General features: G+C 49.2%; 8 protein-coding genes across 8 annotated transcripts; 2 read left to right on the top strand and 6 right to left on the bottom strand.

Moving 5' to 3' along the window:
- Positions 1-113: 113 nt before the first annotated feature.
- Positions 114-1,763, bottom strand: FOXG_22119 (uncharacterized protein). The gene is made up of 4 exons (XM_018402518.1): positions 1,120-1,763; positions 784-1,075; positions 530-729; positions 114-473 (listed from the first exon to the last, which is right to left on the bottom strand). The coding sequence occupies exons 1-4, from the start codon at positions 1,642-1,644 to the stop codon at positions 258-260; spliced, it is 1,233 nt and encodes a 410-aa protein (XP_018256102.1). The 5' UTR covers positions 1,645-1,763; the 3' UTR covers positions 114-257.
- A 500-nt stretch (positions 1,764-2,263) lies between these two features.
- Positions 2,264-5,387, top strand: FOXG_15707 (uncharacterized protein). The gene is made up of 8 exons (XM_018395817.1): positions 2,264-2,637; positions 2,684-2,980; positions 3,029-3,757; positions 3,808-3,823; positions 3,871-3,941; positions 3,988-4,072; positions 4,120-4,282; positions 4,337-5,387. Exons 1-8 carry the CDS (start codon positions 2,428-2,430, stop codon positions 4,467-4,469), a joined length of 1,704 nt encoding a protein of 567 aa, XP_018256101.1. The 5' UTR covers positions 2,264-2,427; the 3' UTR covers positions 4,470-5,387.
- A 262-nt stretch (positions 5,388-5,649) lies between these two features.
- FOXG_15706 (uncharacterized protein) lies at positions 5,650-6,976 on the top strand. Its single transcript, XM_018395816.1, has 2 exons — positions 5,650-6,173; positions 6,226-6,976. The coding sequence occupies exons 1-2, from the start codon at positions 5,907-5,909 to the stop codon at positions 6,814-6,816; spliced, it is 858 nt and encodes a 285-aa protein (XP_018256100.1). The 5' UTR covers positions 5,650-5,906; the 3' UTR covers positions 6,817-6,976.
- Positions 6,977-7,201: 225 nt separating this feature from the next.
- FOXG_15705 (uncharacterized protein) lies at positions 7,202-7,999 on the bottom strand (the record flags this gene model as incomplete). Its single annotated transcript, XM_018395815.1, has 1 exon — positions 7,202-7,999. The coding sequence occupies one exon, from the start codon at positions 7,997-7,999 to the stop codon at positions 7,202-7,204; it is 798 nt and encodes a 265-aa protein (XP_018256099.1).
- A 1,622-nt stretch (positions 8,000-9,621) lies between these two features.
- On the bottom strand, positions 9,622-10,417 carry FOXG_15704 (uncharacterized protein). The gene is made up of 3 exons (XM_018395814.1): positions 10,299-10,417; positions 10,119-10,251; positions 9,622-10,069 (listed from the first exon to the last, which is right to left on the bottom strand). The coding sequence occupies exons 1-3, from the start codon at positions 10,401-10,403 to the stop codon at positions 9,714-9,716; spliced, it is 594 nt and encodes a 197-aa protein (XP_018256098.1). The 5' UTR covers positions 10,404-10,417; the 3' UTR covers positions 9,622-9,713.
- A 449-nt stretch (positions 10,418-10,866) lies between these two features.
- Positions 10,867-11,365, bottom strand: FOXG_15703 (uncharacterized protein). Its single transcript, XM_018395813.1, has one exon. The coding sequence runs from the start codon at positions 11,323-11,325 to the stop codon at positions 10,993-10,995; it is 333 nt and encodes a 110-aa protein (XP_018256097.1). The 5' UTR covers positions 11,326-11,365; the 3' UTR covers positions 10,867-10,992.
- Positions 11,366-11,498: 133 nt separating this feature from the next.
- On the bottom strand, positions 11,499-13,081 carry FOXG_15702 (uncharacterized protein). Its single transcript, XM_018395812.1, has 2 exons — positions 12,778-13,081; positions 11,499-12,732 (listed from the first exon to the last, which is right to left on the bottom strand). Exons 1-2 carry the CDS (start codon positions 12,924-12,926, stop codon positions 11,643-11,645), a joined length of 1,239 nt encoding a protein of 412 aa, XP_018256096.1. The 5' UTR covers positions 12,927-13,081; the 3' UTR covers positions 11,499-11,642.
- A 573-nt stretch (positions 13,082-13,654) lies between these two features.
- On the bottom strand, positions 13,655-14,038 carry FOXG_15701 (uncharacterized protein; the record flags this gene model as incomplete). The annotated part of the gene is made up of 2 exons (XM_018395811.1): positions 13,655-13,747; positions 13,796-14,038. The coding sequence occupies 2 exons, from the start codon at positions 14,036-14,038 to the stop codon at positions 13,655-13,657; spliced, it is 336 nt and encodes a 111-aa protein (XP_018256095.1).
- Between the last annotated feature and the right edge of the window lie 170 nt (positions 14,039-14,208).

The following is a 14,208-nucleotide window of genomic DNA, read 5'->3' as shown; positions in this document are numbered from 1 at the left end:
TTATGTTGGTTTGGAGGGAGGGGGACCCCTGGGAAATGCTGGCTTACGACTAGCAACAGCCTCATTTTTAATGATTTCACTGTGTAGATCGAGATGAGCAGAGTTTCTAGACTCTTCCAATATCGAGGTCAATGTGTAACTTTACGCGAAGCATTGAGGCTGTGAAGTTTTGAACGGGCTACGCCGCAATGTCTCAACTGACTCTCTCATTCTGACTCAACTACCTATAATCCTTGCAAGCTCAGATCTCATCTCATCTACAGAACAGCCTTGTAAATCTCAGTCTCAACAGCCGCCCAGAGCCCCAAGACCTTGGCATCAGCAAACGGCAGAATCTGCGTACAAACAATACCCCCAACGCCATGCTCGCGATCAGCCCACCACCAGAGATTAGCTAGACCAGCCCACTGAACCGTGCTCTTTGATCGCCCTGAGAAACCTCCATTGGTGAGCATGAAAGTCAATCCCCAGCCCTGCGGTCCAATGGTTAGTAAAATAGTGTCTGCTGAAATGCGGGGGAGCGTCGTACCTGGGGTGGATTTCCATCGACGGGGTATAGCTCGCCGATTGGGTTGGTCAGATCTGGTTTGGCAGCTGGGATGGGCTGACGGCTGAAGTTAGGGAATTTCTCAATGCTGTTGCTTAGCATGAGATCGACTGTTTCTTTCTTGAGTATTTGAGCGCCGGTCTTGGGACATGTTCCACCGTTGAGCAGAACAGTAAGAACCTCTGTTGAAATCAGCATCCGTTCACCCGCACAACATGTCAAGCGTGTTCACTTACTGCCGTATTCTTGGGGCTGCGCAAACATTCCCGCGCCGCCGCTATGGAAGATTGAAGCGATTTCACTCGCATTGTCGGTCACTAGAGGAAGACGCTGGAGATGGTCGCGCGTTCGCAGTGTACCGTCTGCGTCTCGCTGATGCATGTGAGCTAGTTTGGCGCGCATCTCTTTACCGGGAAGCATGGACATGTTTTTGATGCCCAGAGGCTTAAAGACGTTCTTCTGGAGATAATCGTTGAGACGCAGACCGCTGGCTCGTTCAAGCGCGATACCAGCCCAGTCAATTCCGACCTGAGACGTTAGTTGATGTTGAATGAGACAGAAAGCGAACTTACGCCGTATTCCCAGCCTTCGCCGGGTTGGAACAGAAGAGGAAGTTTGACGATATCCTCAATGCGACCAGAAAACTCATCGATACCAGCAGGATGACTCCAGTCTCTCAACCGCTCATTAAAAAACGTATACCCAAAGCCCGCAGTATGCGTCAATAGCATTCGCAGTGTAATCAGGTTCTTCTTCTCCTCAAAGCTCCCATCAGGCTTCAAGACCTTCAAACTCTTGAGCTCAGGCACAAGATTCTCAAGATGTTCGCCATCATCGAGTTTCAGCTTTCCCTGTTCCACAAGCTGCATGCACGCAACACCAGCAAGCATCTTGGTGCACGAAGCGATCCAGAAGATGTTATCCAGCGTCATGGGCTCATTGGTCCCGACACCGCGCGTACCCGCTGAATGAGCGAATATCTCACCGGATGTGTCGACCAGTACGACCGTAGTACCGGGAATACCGGTCTTTTGGTCGGCGCATGCATCGTCGATTATGCTGCGCAGCTTGGATGTCGCTTGGGCATTGATAGGCATGTTGGGCAGTACACGTATAATCTGAGATTTGAATGGGTTGATCAATTGTTACAGAACTGTCTGCAATACCCTAGTGAAGCTATCTATTTATACTGCTAGTCGCAATGCGCTTAATTCCATGATAGTGTAGCCTTGGCTTGTGAAACCATGGTCCGACCAGCTCACAAAGGTTATTAAGTCATATGACAGGATACACCCGCATACAGCACCTTACTCTATTCTGTCGAACCCCGCCCTTGCGCAATCTAACTGAGTTCTTTTGACCAAAAACACCAAGGATTCTAGTGTAGATCCTTTCCCCAAGCTTGCGGACCCGCACCCGCAGATACGAGTGCACAGACGAGGGGTAAAACAGCAAAACCCGCTCCAGCTTAACAAGCATCTCGACTTACTGAGGATGCGGCGCCGCGTGCGCTCGGCAGTTGATGGCGTCCTAGGCCCCGTGGGGTTCGATCCGGGGTAGAACGTGCGGGGAACACAATGTGCTGTAACCTCGCTGTGTCTCGTTCGGTAGTATTGCATGACAGAGCTGGCATTGAGTTGTGGCGAGGCGGATGCGGGTACGCAGTTGCGCAGGGCGGAACGGAGGCCGGTCTTTCACATGATGCTACTGTAGAGTTTCACAGAGATGCAGTTGTTTCGATTTGATGAGGTATGCAGGACCAACTGCATATGAAGAATAATGTTTATAAACTGGTTGTGTTTCCTGTAAAGTAAAACATTCGCATCACAAGCAAGTCTTTTCATCTCAAGCATTACTCTGTTATTAACTATACTTTTACAATGGGCGAGCAAATTCCAGTTCACAAGAAGTTCAACACTGAGCTTACGGATTACTCCGTCGAGCATCATGGCGATCAAGGTGTCTATGCCGATAATCTCGAAGTAGACGCTCTTGTCGTCGGTGCTGGCTTTGCTGGTATCTTCATGCTCAAGACCCTCCGTGATCGCGGCTACAAGACTGTTGTTTACGAAGCCGGCAACGATACCGGAGTAAGTAACTAACTGCCAACCTAAGGATTAAAGACTGACAGGATAGGGCACTTGGCGATGGAATTGCTACCCCGGTGCTGGTGTCGATTCTGAAGTCCCTGAATATGAATTCAGCTGGCCCGAGGTTTATGATACCTGGACTTGGCCTTGCAATTATCCTACCTACGCTGATCTTCGCGCTTACTTTGACCATGTTGACAAGGTCATTGGTGTCAAGAAGGATATCGCTTTCAACACTGTTGTTGTAGGCGGCAAGTTTGATACTGAGAGTGGTCGCTGGCATATCCGCACCGCTGATGGTCGCGTCGCCAAGGCCAAGTATCTCGTCCTAGGAACTGGCTTTGTAAGTCTACCTACAATCATCAATGGTGACTTGAGACTAACCTCATAGGCTGCTCGTCGATACATCCCCGACTGGCCCGGCATGGACAAGTTCAAGGGCATCATCCATCACTCCTCCTTCTGGCCCGACGAAAAGGTCGACGTCACCAACAAGCGCTGCGCCATCATCGGCACCGGCGCATCAGGCGTCCAGATCACCCAAGCCTGGGGTCCTGAAGCCGGCCATCTCAAAGTCTTCCAACGAACCCCCAACCTCGCCGTCCCCATGCGCCGCAAGTACCCCTCCGCCGAAGAACAAAACCAAAGCAAGAAGTTCTACCCCGAGCTCTTCCGCTATCGCGAGGAGAACTTCGCCGGCTTCCACTACGACTGGTACGAGAAGAACACCTTTGACGACACCCCCGAAGACCGCGAGGCTCTGTACGAGCAGGTCTGGAAGGATGGCGGTTTCAGATACTGGGTCGCTGTTTACAAGGATAACTTGTTCAACGCTGAGGCGAACAAGGAGTCTTACAAGTTCTGGGCCAAGAAGACGCGCAACAGGATCGGTGATCCTAAGAAGCGAGATCTTCTTGCGCCGACTGTGGATAACATGCCGCATTACTTTGGTATCAAGCGACCGTGTCTCGAGTATGATTACTACGAGCAGTTCAACAGGGAGAATGTGGATGTTGTTGATATCAAGAACAATGCGATCAAGGAGTTTACTGAGACGGGTATTACGCTCGAGGATGGGACGCATCATGAATTTGACGTCATTGCTGTTGCGACTGGATTTGTAAGTCATTCTGCGGTTCTTAGATGATGGACTCATGCTAACGCGTATAGGATGTTGTCACTGGTGGTGAGTACGGTTTTCCGAGAGAGGTTTGAGTATGCTAATGATTTTAGTGATGACGCAGCTTGGTCTTCAGAGCATTGAGGGCGCTGAACTCGAGAAGGAATGGAAGACTGGTGCGACGGTATGTATCTCCTCCAAAACCTTCACATCACCTCTAACGTGTATAGACCTACCTCGGCGTCACGACCCCCGGCTATCCCAACATGTTCCATATCTACGGTCCCCACGGCCCAACTCTTCTCAGCAACGGCCGTAAGTCCTCTGTCAGCAGTCATATCTTCCTCGCTAACAGTCCCCAGCTACATCCGTCGCAGTCCAAGGCCGCTGGATCGTCGATTGCATCGACAAGATCAAGAACAACAACATCAAGTACATCAACCCCGAGAAGAAGGCCGGCGAGGAATGGAAGAAGCACATCGTCGAGCTTAACAACAGGACTCTCTTCCCTACTACTCGCTCCACGTAAGTCAACTTCCCACTGCAAATTGAATGACCATTTGCTGATGATGTGAATAGATACATGGGCGGCTCTATCCCTGGCAAGATCTACGAGCCTGTTTGCTACTCTGGTGGTATTCCTGCGTACAAGATTGAGATTCGTGAGGCGCTTGATACTATGAAGGGTTTTGAGATCGTCAAGAATAAATAGACTTTGACTAGGGATTTGTACTCTGGCTATCTCGAGCTCTTGCTGGAGTATGAAGTGTTGGTAGAACTTAGCTTTTTAGTTATGCAAATTCATGATTCTGTTCTTTCATACTATTGCGCATTGCATTGGGTTCATTGGAGTGATGTCTGCTTCTTCAGAGTCTTTCAACATGCGCATATGTAGTACTTGGAAGCTCGCTCGTCGTAATAGTATCTGAGTCTTTGACAGGTTGCTTGGCCTTGGTGGCTTTTGAACAAGCATATGAGCTGCCCATCATTCTCGATCGCAAGTTATGCGCTTACTTCCATGTCGCGTTGGTGATGTTTCTTGATGTCTGCTCCAATCAAGACCCATGCGAACTACGAATGTCGCGTCGCGTTCGGCTACGTGCCGCATCAATCGCATGTCAATCGCAATATCGTCGCGTCGCATTAATCTTTCCTGCACGGTAAATGGACATAGCATCTACCATTCGCCAACAAGACTGCATCTGAGCTAACTGAAGCAGGTGTTCCGCATATTTGTACTCAGGTCGCATCGCATCGCGTGAATGGCACCGTATTCAATCGCACACACATCATCCGGCAGTTCCGCATCGCATCGTATTCCCGAGATCCAAATCTTGAGATCCTTTTCGCAATTGGAACATCTCAAGATGTGACAGGCCGAAATTGTACCTGCATCTCCTCGGCGGGTATGTTCTGACGGGTAACCCGGCTGTACAGGCAATGTTCGGTAATTCGTAGGTATTCAATCGCGACGCTCATCGATTCACAGCAGTGCCAAAAAATAAAACGATTCTGTTCCGTCAACAGTGATTATTCAACAGATCTTGATCTCGGCGTATCCGATCGCATATCCACCATTAATCATTCACAAGATCAAATTCTTCCCTCGGTAATCAAAGGGATAAATAATACCAGCCAAACTAATTCATTATGTCATAGTTTCGGAACGTGCAACACCGAACAAACCCCGTGAGCAAAGCTGTCCAACCGGAATAGGAAACTATGGGGAAACGACCCACAGTTAACCGTCCAGCATTGAATTTCTGTTACGAAATCGTCTCGCGAAGATGCCAATGAAAACGAGCCCGGCTCAAACGGCCTTGTATTACTCACTTGTTTTGCCTGTGCTTTTGCCGCTGGTTCTGGTGTTTTTCGGAATTATGGAAGGCTATGTTGTCATTCAGTGCATCTCCGCGGCTTAGGGCAGTGGTATAAGGGCGCTGGCCTGCACTGATTCATTGTTCATTTCCTTGAGGGTATCGTCAGACATTCATTGAACAGAGCTGGGACAAACATTGACGCATTAAAACGACATCATTACTAATTCGACGTTTCATTTCATTTTCGACCCATTTTCCCTCTTTCATCATTGAATCTCATACATCACCTGATTACCCCGGACTTTTCATCTCAGATCATCTCAGATCTCATGTCGCGTCTCAACCCGACATCGTGGATTTTCGATATCGATCGATACGTCAATCCATATATTCCATCGCCGCCATGGCAACATATTCCGTATCCTGTCGCATACATCTTTGGATACCGACGCGATAAACCAAAGAGCATTGGGACAATTGTTCCGGTGATATGGGCATTTATCGGAATATTTCTCGCCCTTTCGGTGATTGAATTGGCGTCGGAGCGCATTCCCTCTTTTGTCGAGAGAGGCGCTCCTATTATCGTTGGATCATTTGTACGTTCTGCGTCATCCTGACGTGTTCTGGGTTGATACTAATGCTTTGCAGGGCGCTGGCGCTGTTCTCGAATTCTACGCCATCGAATCTCCCCTCGCCCAGCCACGAAACTTCTTCGGCGGCCAAATCATCGCCGCCACAATAGGCGTCAGCATAGGGAAGCTCTTCCTCCTCAGCTCAAACTTCCACTCCATCCAATGGCTCGGCGGCGCCATATCCTGCGCCACCGTAACGTCCATAATGGCCCTAACAAAAACAATTCATCCCCCCGCCGGCGCAACCGGCCTTCTCGCAGTCGTCGACAACCGCCTTCTCGATCTCGGCTGGTTCTTCATTCCCGTTGTGTTATTCAACTGCACGATAATGTTTGGTGTTGCGCTATTGGTTAATAACATCCAGCGCGCTTATCCTGTTTATTGGTGGACGCCGGAGGACTTGAAGGGGATCAAGACAGAAGGGCAGAGGGAGAGTGTTGATGAGGAGAAGGGGCAGAGAACAGATGAGAGTGATTCGGAGAGGCATGAGAGGCATGATGGGAGGGAGATTATTATGAAGCCTGGTGGGAACTTGGTGTTGCCGCAGAATTTGTTCCTCATGCAGGAGGAGTTGCAGTTGTTGGAGGAGATTGCCAACCGATTATAGGTTGCTCAAAAGTGTCGCATTGCATAGCAGTCAATTTGAAAAGCGATTCTTCTGGTCTCATTCATGTTATATCAAAACATTATCTCGTGACTCATTGACCGTTTCTCACAAAGACATGCCATTCCCGTAACGTTCCTAGTGCCAAACCAGTACAGCCCCGTCTGACGAACACGAGATCCTCAATGCTCAACAATTCTTTCTCCTACAAAATCCATCAGCAATATTGTGTACTTACTCCAATGTTAACAACGTATTTCCTCTGTCCTCTCAGGAACCTTTCTACTCAGTGTGGCTTACGCCAAAAATACTCGTTGTGTCTTTACACTTCACCGTAAAGGGTAGTCTGGTGGGAATCGCCAACCAATCAACATGCTCCGGGGGTACCTTAGTAGAAGTCATATGGGCTCAGACGGCCACGTTCCTCTTCATCTCGAACGCTGAATCTCTCAATATACCGCGGCGCACCATGGTACCTACGCTTCCGCGACACAGGCATGCTGTTGCAAGGCGCGTTCTCCTCGTCTTGCAGGCGCTGCTCATGCTGTCGTTGGAGCTCGTCTACATGACGCTGATGCCGCCGCAGCTCGAATTGCTTCTCTTGCATTCGATGTCGACGGGATAATTGAGCCTGACCAATCGCACGTCGCTGGCTACCGCGGTTAATGAAGAACTGAAGATTGCGGCGGGTGCCGCGACCGTTGAGGGGACTTCTGAGGGGGTTTCGCTGGGGGCTGGTTCGAGGTGAAGGCTGGCGAGACGGGATTGGCCGCTCCATCTCTTCAGGCGCCGGTTGTGGCGGGGTGATGACGGGTGCGGCGTAGAAGGGTTGAATGTCGTAAAGCGACGGAGATCGAGGTGATTCAGGTACCGCCATGGTATCCGGTGACGAAGGCTCAACCTTCACAACTGGGTTTGCTTCATTCTCACGAGAGTTGATGTCTATCTCATCAACATTGCCTTGAGGAGGGATATGTGCGGCGATAAACGGTGGGATATCGTAAAGAGATGGCGATCGGTGTGATTCAGGTGCCGCCATGGTATCCGGTGATGAGGGCTCTGCCTTGACAGCAGGGCTTGCCTCATTCTCAGCGAAGCCGACCTGTAGCAGATCGGGATTAACTTGACCAGAGAAATATGCGGCCAAACCTTGATCGAAATACTCGCTGTCAAATCCTCGTTCCATTTTGATACTGGTTCCGTCCTCAGCCTGGTGAGTGTTTCCAGTCCCAAGAGATCTGCCGGATTCGGATATTGCGAAGGAAGAACACAAAGTCTGTCTTGCCTTAATGTACTGGATTGATGATTGACACGGCGTTCGTTGACTTTGGCAAGACTATACTGTCACACCGTCAGAAGGAAAGACTTGTCGAGGTCGATGACACATACGAACTTAATGAAGGACAGTGAAAGGCTTTCGCGAGTATGAGCTATCTTAGTTGCGTGGTAGAGTTGACAAGGACGATAGAGATTAGCGATGGATGTCGATATCTTGCGATGCTGATGAGGTTGCTGGTAGATGAGATGCCAGTGCCAGCGCCAGCTGGCCCATTCGTCCCTATAGAATTTGTCCGAACGAACACCAGCCTGGTTTTTCAGTTCCGCTGGCAAGTCTTGATCTTTATTGCAGCCTACTAAGATGTCTGTTCACCTCTGAGCGTACCATAGCTCTATGACCAGTGAACAGGCAGCCGATTACGGCAAGCGAAACAATTAAGTCAAAGGCTTCTCACTTAAACGGACTTGGGTAAGTGGCAATAATAAATATACCTACACTACTTTTAAACTCGTCACCGTAGTAAACAGATCCGCCGTAAACATCGACAGCCTTGGGCAGCAGGTCCATTATCACGATCACGGAGAATGTTCTTTGTTGCAACTATGGCGGTTACCATAAATCGATAAAATAGCCATTAGATAATGCACCAGCCCATAAAGGCGCGTAATTGCGGATAATCCAAGTCAGCTGGTGAGGCTTTCTTCCCAGATACAGGCAGCGTCTTAATTAATCTCAAGTAGTGAAATTGCGACCGTGTTGGCCTATTGTGTTTCTAAATGCTGCCAAAAAGGAGAGAAACTAGTATTTGCTACATTCATGGTCACTTTGTGTTCTCATGGATGTTCCCATCAACTGTTTTCTTGGCATCTCCTATTACCTACAGCACTGGTGTATCTCGAAACACTACCCCAACCAAGGTATCGACGCCAGCGGTCCTCTCAAAGTGTGAACCCCCTTCGGCGGCTCAGTCTACTTCAACAACCCCAACTCCAACTACGCCACCGGCACATTCGTCGTCAACGGCCGCGGCAAGCTCGTCAACGGGAACCAACTCCTGTGCGCATAATTCCGAACGGGTCAGCAGTACGGCGACATTGTTGGCTGCTCACCTGACGAGACCGATCTTCGGTACGCACCCATTGATTGTGAGCTCGGCACTTCTGGTCAGCTTGATTGTCAGGTCCAGGGCAAGTTCTGTTATTACGATCGGGACATGCTTACCTGTGATGCGAGAGGGCTGTATCCTTATTTCTATATTGAGAGTGCTGGGTCTTCTGGGTAGGGGCTTATTCTGGGATCAAACGGGCTTAATCTCACGCCGGTTCAGCTTGCGGCTCAGCCTCAGCCATCTGAGCCTTAGATCAGAGCATTCTATTAGCGCTGGGCTTCTCATGTTCTAGACAGAGACGGCTTCTCGCCATCGTTTCATTCATGTATATACCTTTAGCCAAGCTCACATAGATTCACGGTATAAATCATACGCTAATCTGAACTGGTGATCTCTCATGGTCATCATATCGTTATTATGGCACGGACGATCGCCTATAGGATAGGCATGGCAGTAATATCGATTCAATTACGAAACAAACCTCAATGAACATGACACGGATATGACAAGATATTAGATAAATACACCAAGCGCAATAGCCGCCGCCGCAACCATGCCCTTCGCTCTCGAAGCGCTGTTATCCGTGACAGTAGCCTCAGCCCCCGACGTAGTCTGACTCGCCGCTGAACTCACAGTACCCGTAGCCGTAGTCGTCGCCACAGTCGTATTCTCATCAGTCGTATTCTCATCAGTCGTAGTCACAGTCTCAGAAGCCTTCGCCTTGGTAACAGTTGTAGCGTCCGAGATAGTCGCCGAAACAGAAACCGTCTCAGATGACACAGGCAATTTAATTCCACAAACAGCTTCAGCGTCGAAAGTGAAAGGAATGCCATGTGCATCGCAATCATTCGAAGATCTCTCAATTTGCTCTGCTCCACAAATCAGCCATAGTTCTGTCAATTGATGGGGAGACTTTACCTGGTAGAACGTTATCCGCGCAGTTCTCGGCAATGCAGCAGAAGAACTTCTCGCGCATGTCTTTCAGTGTACAGACACACGCTGGATTATCGGCATTGCACTTATTGGTGAAGTATTTAAAGAAGCAGTTATTCTGCAACAGCATTAGTATCATTAGCACCAGTTTAAAGCTTGACTCACGTTGCAGGTTGCATCCTTGTTCTGCTTCTCCTGATCATACCTCTGAGCAGCCGCAAAGCTGCCCAAGACGCCAAGAAGCATCAATATGTTAGATAGACGAGCCATTTTGTCGATATTGGTGATTTACGAGAAAACCCCAGCGAACATCGCGGATTTAAGTAAGGCATTAAAGCCCCTGATTGAACTTAGCCGGCAGAGACGATGATTGGTTGAAGAATGGGTCTGGAAATTAGAAGCAGGGGACCATAAAACCCAGCGAATGGGGTTCAAGAATTGAGGGTTAGCTGCTCTGTGCCTTCGCCGAAGGATTCATCGTGTATTTTTGGATTGAAATGGCCAATGAATCGTGAGCATGTCTGGCCAAGACTGTTTGAGAGCCGGTTAGCCGTTTGAACCCTGTGAATATCATCCGTCTCGTATTAGCTTAGCTTATTCATCTACTGTACTATGAATACTCAGCGAAGAGTCATGAAATCGATTAGCTGGGTTCGTATTAAAGCGTATCCAGATGAGCGTCCATGGACAGCCAGTCTCACTAGTAAATCCTGCCAGCAGATGTCACGTTACATTTGCGAACAGGATGAATTGGATTCGTATTCACAGAACAAGAACAAAAATGTTTTGGCCGTAGATATCTTGCTGATAGGAGCCCGAAAATACTGCATGGGAATAAGAGGGAGTAGACTTCCAACAATCATATCACCCGAAACATATTCGACTTGACGCCTCTCTTCAATCCCTCCGCCCTGCCATTCTCATACTCTACTCCCGCGCCTCCTCCATCACCAGACATACCCTCCAGCTTCTCCCTCAGTTCCTGATCAAGTTCCGCACTGGTCTTTTTTCGAGGCGCCATCTTTGTCGTTGACGCTTCTTTACTTGACTCATCAGTCGTTCTTGGTTGAGCTTGACTTGGCTGAGGTTTCGCGGCGTTGGGTGCGTTTGGCGAAGCGCGTGGAGCGATTGTATGAAAGGCACTTCTTGTCGCATTCGCCCGGAGACTTGAGGTAATCAGAGCGCGCTTCATTCTGTCGATGTTGTAGTGTATTTTCGATGGATAAGACGATGAAGGTTGAAAATCTGGCCACCAAGAGTCCCATGATGAGTTTTGTGATGACTAAGGTAATACGTCATTGGTTGAGTTGACGGCATAATGCAGTCATTCCTAAGTCGTTGATATGACTTCAGACAATGTGAGGATGTCCTCCAAAATACCATATCTTAATTGTTTTTAGATATAATACCTTTTATTTCCTGTTATAAGTTACATCCGTTGACTAAGCTGCCTGTATCCCTTGTTGTTTGCCTTGTTTTCGTCCTTTTAATACACTAACATTATGGCCTCTAAGAGATCTTCAACAACCATCCATCAGCTTCAGTCTCCCCCTTCGCATTAATACCTCCCCACAGGAGCACCCCCTTCCCATCTAAACACCCATCAGCTCCAAAGAACCCCCTCGGTCCCGGGTGCACCTTGCCCGCCTCCTGCGTCATCTCCGCCGGCGCAATCTCAAGCTCATGCCAACTAAACGCACCCGACTGAACACCCGGGATCGTCTCGCGAATAGCATCTTTGACTCGTGTAGCACTATACCCATCGGAGGGAAGTTGCAATGTCCACATGTCGGAGTAGAAAGGATGTTCTTCAGTGTAGGCTTTATCGCTGGAGATTGATGCGTCTTGTCGGCTGCCGAGGAGGTAGAGTAGGTAGCGGCGCCCGTGGCCGGTTGTTACGGGGATCAAAGCGCTACCGACGCGGGGACGAGGGCCGGGGACGAGAGGGTTGGAGGGGAAATCGACGGTTGTCCACTCTGGTAGCGTGTCGAGAGATTCATCCTGGATTGAACCAGGCTTGATGTAGTGCACCGACCCATGAACATCAGACTCTGCACTAATAGAGTACAGCGTCCCTTCAACAAACTGCGCCGCCAAAGGCTCAGCAGGCGCATCAGGCAAAGGATGCCACAGGCGTGTTGTAAAGTCAAACAACCACGTTGTCTTTGTACGCTGGCCATTCTCATACCCGCCATGAAGAATAAGACTATCCTTCTTGACATCGTAGAAGATCTGGTGTCCATCGCGGGATTGAGGCGCTTTTCCAGCAGCGGTTATTGAAGACCATCGCGCGGCTTTGGGTTCCCATTCCCAAAGGGTGAATTCATCATCGACGGGTTCGTCTTCGCTGTTTTGGCCGCCGTGGATGATGAGCGTGCCGCGACGCGTGCAAGAGGCGTGATTGATGCGTGGGGAGGGGATTTGGCCTTCGTCGCCTACTGCGGGATAGCACGCGTATTCACCGTCGCCTTGATGATCGCCGATGGATACAGCGTGGATGTCGTTGTTGCAAAGTTGACCGTCATCTTTTTTACCGCCAAAGATGTAAGCTCTGCCATCGATGACACTGACGCTATGGTGAGATCTCGCAAGCGATAAACTAATCCCGTTAGCATCATTCATGGACGTGCCGTGGGGAACATACGAATTATCCTCTTTCGGAGTCGTAGCGATTTGGCTCAAGACTGCAGTGAGCGGCTGCGTAGGGCGAGCTACAGTCGCTGCGGCACCGACTTCAAGGCCGGTTGAAACGACTTGCTCGACTGCGATGGCACCTGCTGCGACTTCTGCCATTGTGAATGATGATTTGGTGAGATTGTGTTGTTGCTGTTGTTGAGGTGGATTCAGATATACGAGGCTGAAAGATGACGGGGAGACATGACGTAGGACGGATGCGGGCCATGACGTAATTTTGAGAAGGCTGGAATGTGTAATCGTCGGAATGAGATCGATTCTGTCTTTTATGATAACTCAATACTCACTGCATATCAAAAGGTTACGGAAGAGAAATCGGTTAACTCATCCCTTCCTTATTTTCTACCGGTAGATGCGATGCGAGTCTGCAATTGATAGCACATGAGCTAATGGCATCGCTCAACATTCTAACATCAGAACCAATTCTCGTGTCCCGTCTGAAATCTGAGAATCAAAAAATCATATTATGCCCGTCAGTGACATGTGACAGTATCAAGATTCTGTATGGAATGGAATCGGAGTCTAATAGCGAAAACGGCAACGAGCCAATCGTAACTTTTCTTCTGTCTCCGGAAATAAACGGGCTTATGCCAATCCGTCGCGTATCCATTCAAGCCTCAGCGATCACGCGCTAGCCAAATACGCGCCACCAACTCATAATGACACTCATGCACGATCAAGACAGTAAAAATCACGGTGAAATCGGAACGTTAAGTGAGTAAATGTACGTGCTGCAGAGCACTTGAATCAAATATGTACACAAAAGGTTATCGACCATCAACTCTATCTCAATCTATAGTCTAACGTCTATAAGATCATTCATACGCCTATTTGCTGCGACGCTCCCACTCATAAATAGCCATCATGAAAGGTCCCATACCGCGAGTATCGTTAGGAACAACAGGAACCTCAGTGTAATACTACAACAGTCAGCTAAATCCATAAAATCACAAGAGAGACAAACTTACCTCGAAAGAAGCATCACTGTTCAACGATCCAACCTCGACGGTTCCCTCCCAGGTAATGGTTCCGTTGTTGTTGTTGGTGACAAAGTCCCGAATGAGTCGCTTGTACGCCTGCTTAGCGGGCTTGGTGTACGTCTTCTCATCGAGAAGACCGCGTCGAAGACCAGCGAGCCAGCCGTAGGTGAACATGGCGGAGGCAGAGCTCTCAACGTAGTTACCCTCGACACCCTCGTACTCCTTGTTCATGACGAGTTCCCAGAGGTGAGACTCATGGCCCTGGGCGCGGAGAAGAGCGGACGAGAGATCCTTGTAGTAAGTGACGAGACGCTTGTAGCCGGGGTGAGACTTGGGGAAGACGTCGAGAACCTCGATGAGGGACCAGATGTACCAGCCGACGGCGCGGGACCAAACGATAG

The sequence above is a fragment of the Fusarium oxysporum genome, chromosome 8 (assembly GCF_000149955.1).
Source record: "Fusarium oxysporum f. sp. lycopersici 4287 chromosome 8, whole genome shotgun sequence".
Classification (NCBI taxonomy): Eukaryota; Fungi; Ascomycota; class Sordariomycetes; order Hypocreales; family Nectriaceae; genus Fusarium; species Fusarium oxysporum.
The sequence above is the reverse complement of the archived record's forward strand: the minus strand, read 5'-3'. Positions and strand labels throughout refer to the sequence as shown.

What these genes read in the sequence shown, in the direction of transcription:
- FOXG_15707 (XM_018395817.1), top strand. Translation starts at nt 2,428, where the DNA reads ATGGGCGAGCAAATTCCAGTTCACAAGAAGTTCAACACTGAGCTTACG. An exon ending in AATGGAAGACTGGTGCGACG is followed by an intron (nt 3,942 to 3,987) that starts GTATGTATCTCC and finishes TAACGTGTATAG; the next exon opens with ACCTACCTCGGCGTCACGAC. An exon ending in AACTCTTCTCAGCAACGGCC is followed by an intron (nt 4,073 to 4,119) that starts GTAAGTCCTCTG and finishes AACAGTCCCCAG; the next exon opens with CTACATCCGTCGCAGTCCAA.
- FOXG_22119 (XM_018402518.1), bottom strand. Translation starts at nt 1,644, where the DNA reads ATGCCTATCAATGCCCAAGCGACATCCAAGCTGCGCAGCATAATCGAC. An exon ending in GCGAAGGCTGGGAATACGGC is followed by an intron (nt 1,076 to 1,119) that starts GTAAGTTCGCTT and finishes CTAACGTCTCAG; the next exon opens with GTCGGAATTGACTGGGCTGG. An exon ending in GCAGCCCCAAGAATACGGCA is followed by an intron (nt 730 to 783) that starts GTAAGTGAACAC and finishes TGATTTCAACAG; the next exon opens with AGGTTCTTACTGTTCTGCTC.
- FOXG_15702 (XM_018395812.1), bottom strand. Translation starts at nt 12,926, where the DNA reads ATGGCAGAAGTCGCAGCAGGTGCCATCGCAGTCGAGCAAGTCGTTTCA. An exon ending in ACTCCGAAAGAGGATAATTC is followed by an intron (nt 12,733 to 12,777) that starts GTATGTTCCCCA and finishes TAACGGGATTAG; the next exon opens with TTTATCGCTTGCGAGATCTC.
- FOXG_15703 (XM_018395813.1), bottom strand. Translation starts at nt 11,325, where the DNA reads ATGAAGCGCGCTCTGATTACCTCAAGTCTCCGGGCGAATGCGACAAGA.
- FOXG_15706 (XM_018395816.1), top strand. Translation starts at nt 5,907, where the DNA reads ATGTCGCGTCTCAACCCGACATCGTGGATTTTCGATATCGATCGATAC. An exon ending in CTATTATCGTTGGATCATTT is followed by an intron (nt 6,174 to 6,225) that starts GTACGTTCTGCG and finishes AATGCTTTGCAG; the next exon opens with GGCGCTGGCGCTGTTCTCGA.
- FOXG_15704 (XM_018395814.1), bottom strand. Translation starts at nt 10,403, where the DNA reads ATGGCTCGTCTATCTAACATATTGATGCTTCTTGGCGTCTTGGGCAGC. An exon ending in ACAAGGATGCAACCTGCAAC is followed by an intron (nt 10,252 to 10,298) that starts GTGAGTCAAGCT and finishes ATGCTGTTGCAG; the next exon opens with AATAACTGCTTCTTTAAATA. An exon ending in CGCGGATAACGTTCTACCAG is followed by an intron (nt 10,070 to 10,118) that starts GTAAAGTCTCCC and finishes TTTGTGGAGCAG; the next exon opens with AGCAAATTGAGAGATCTTCG.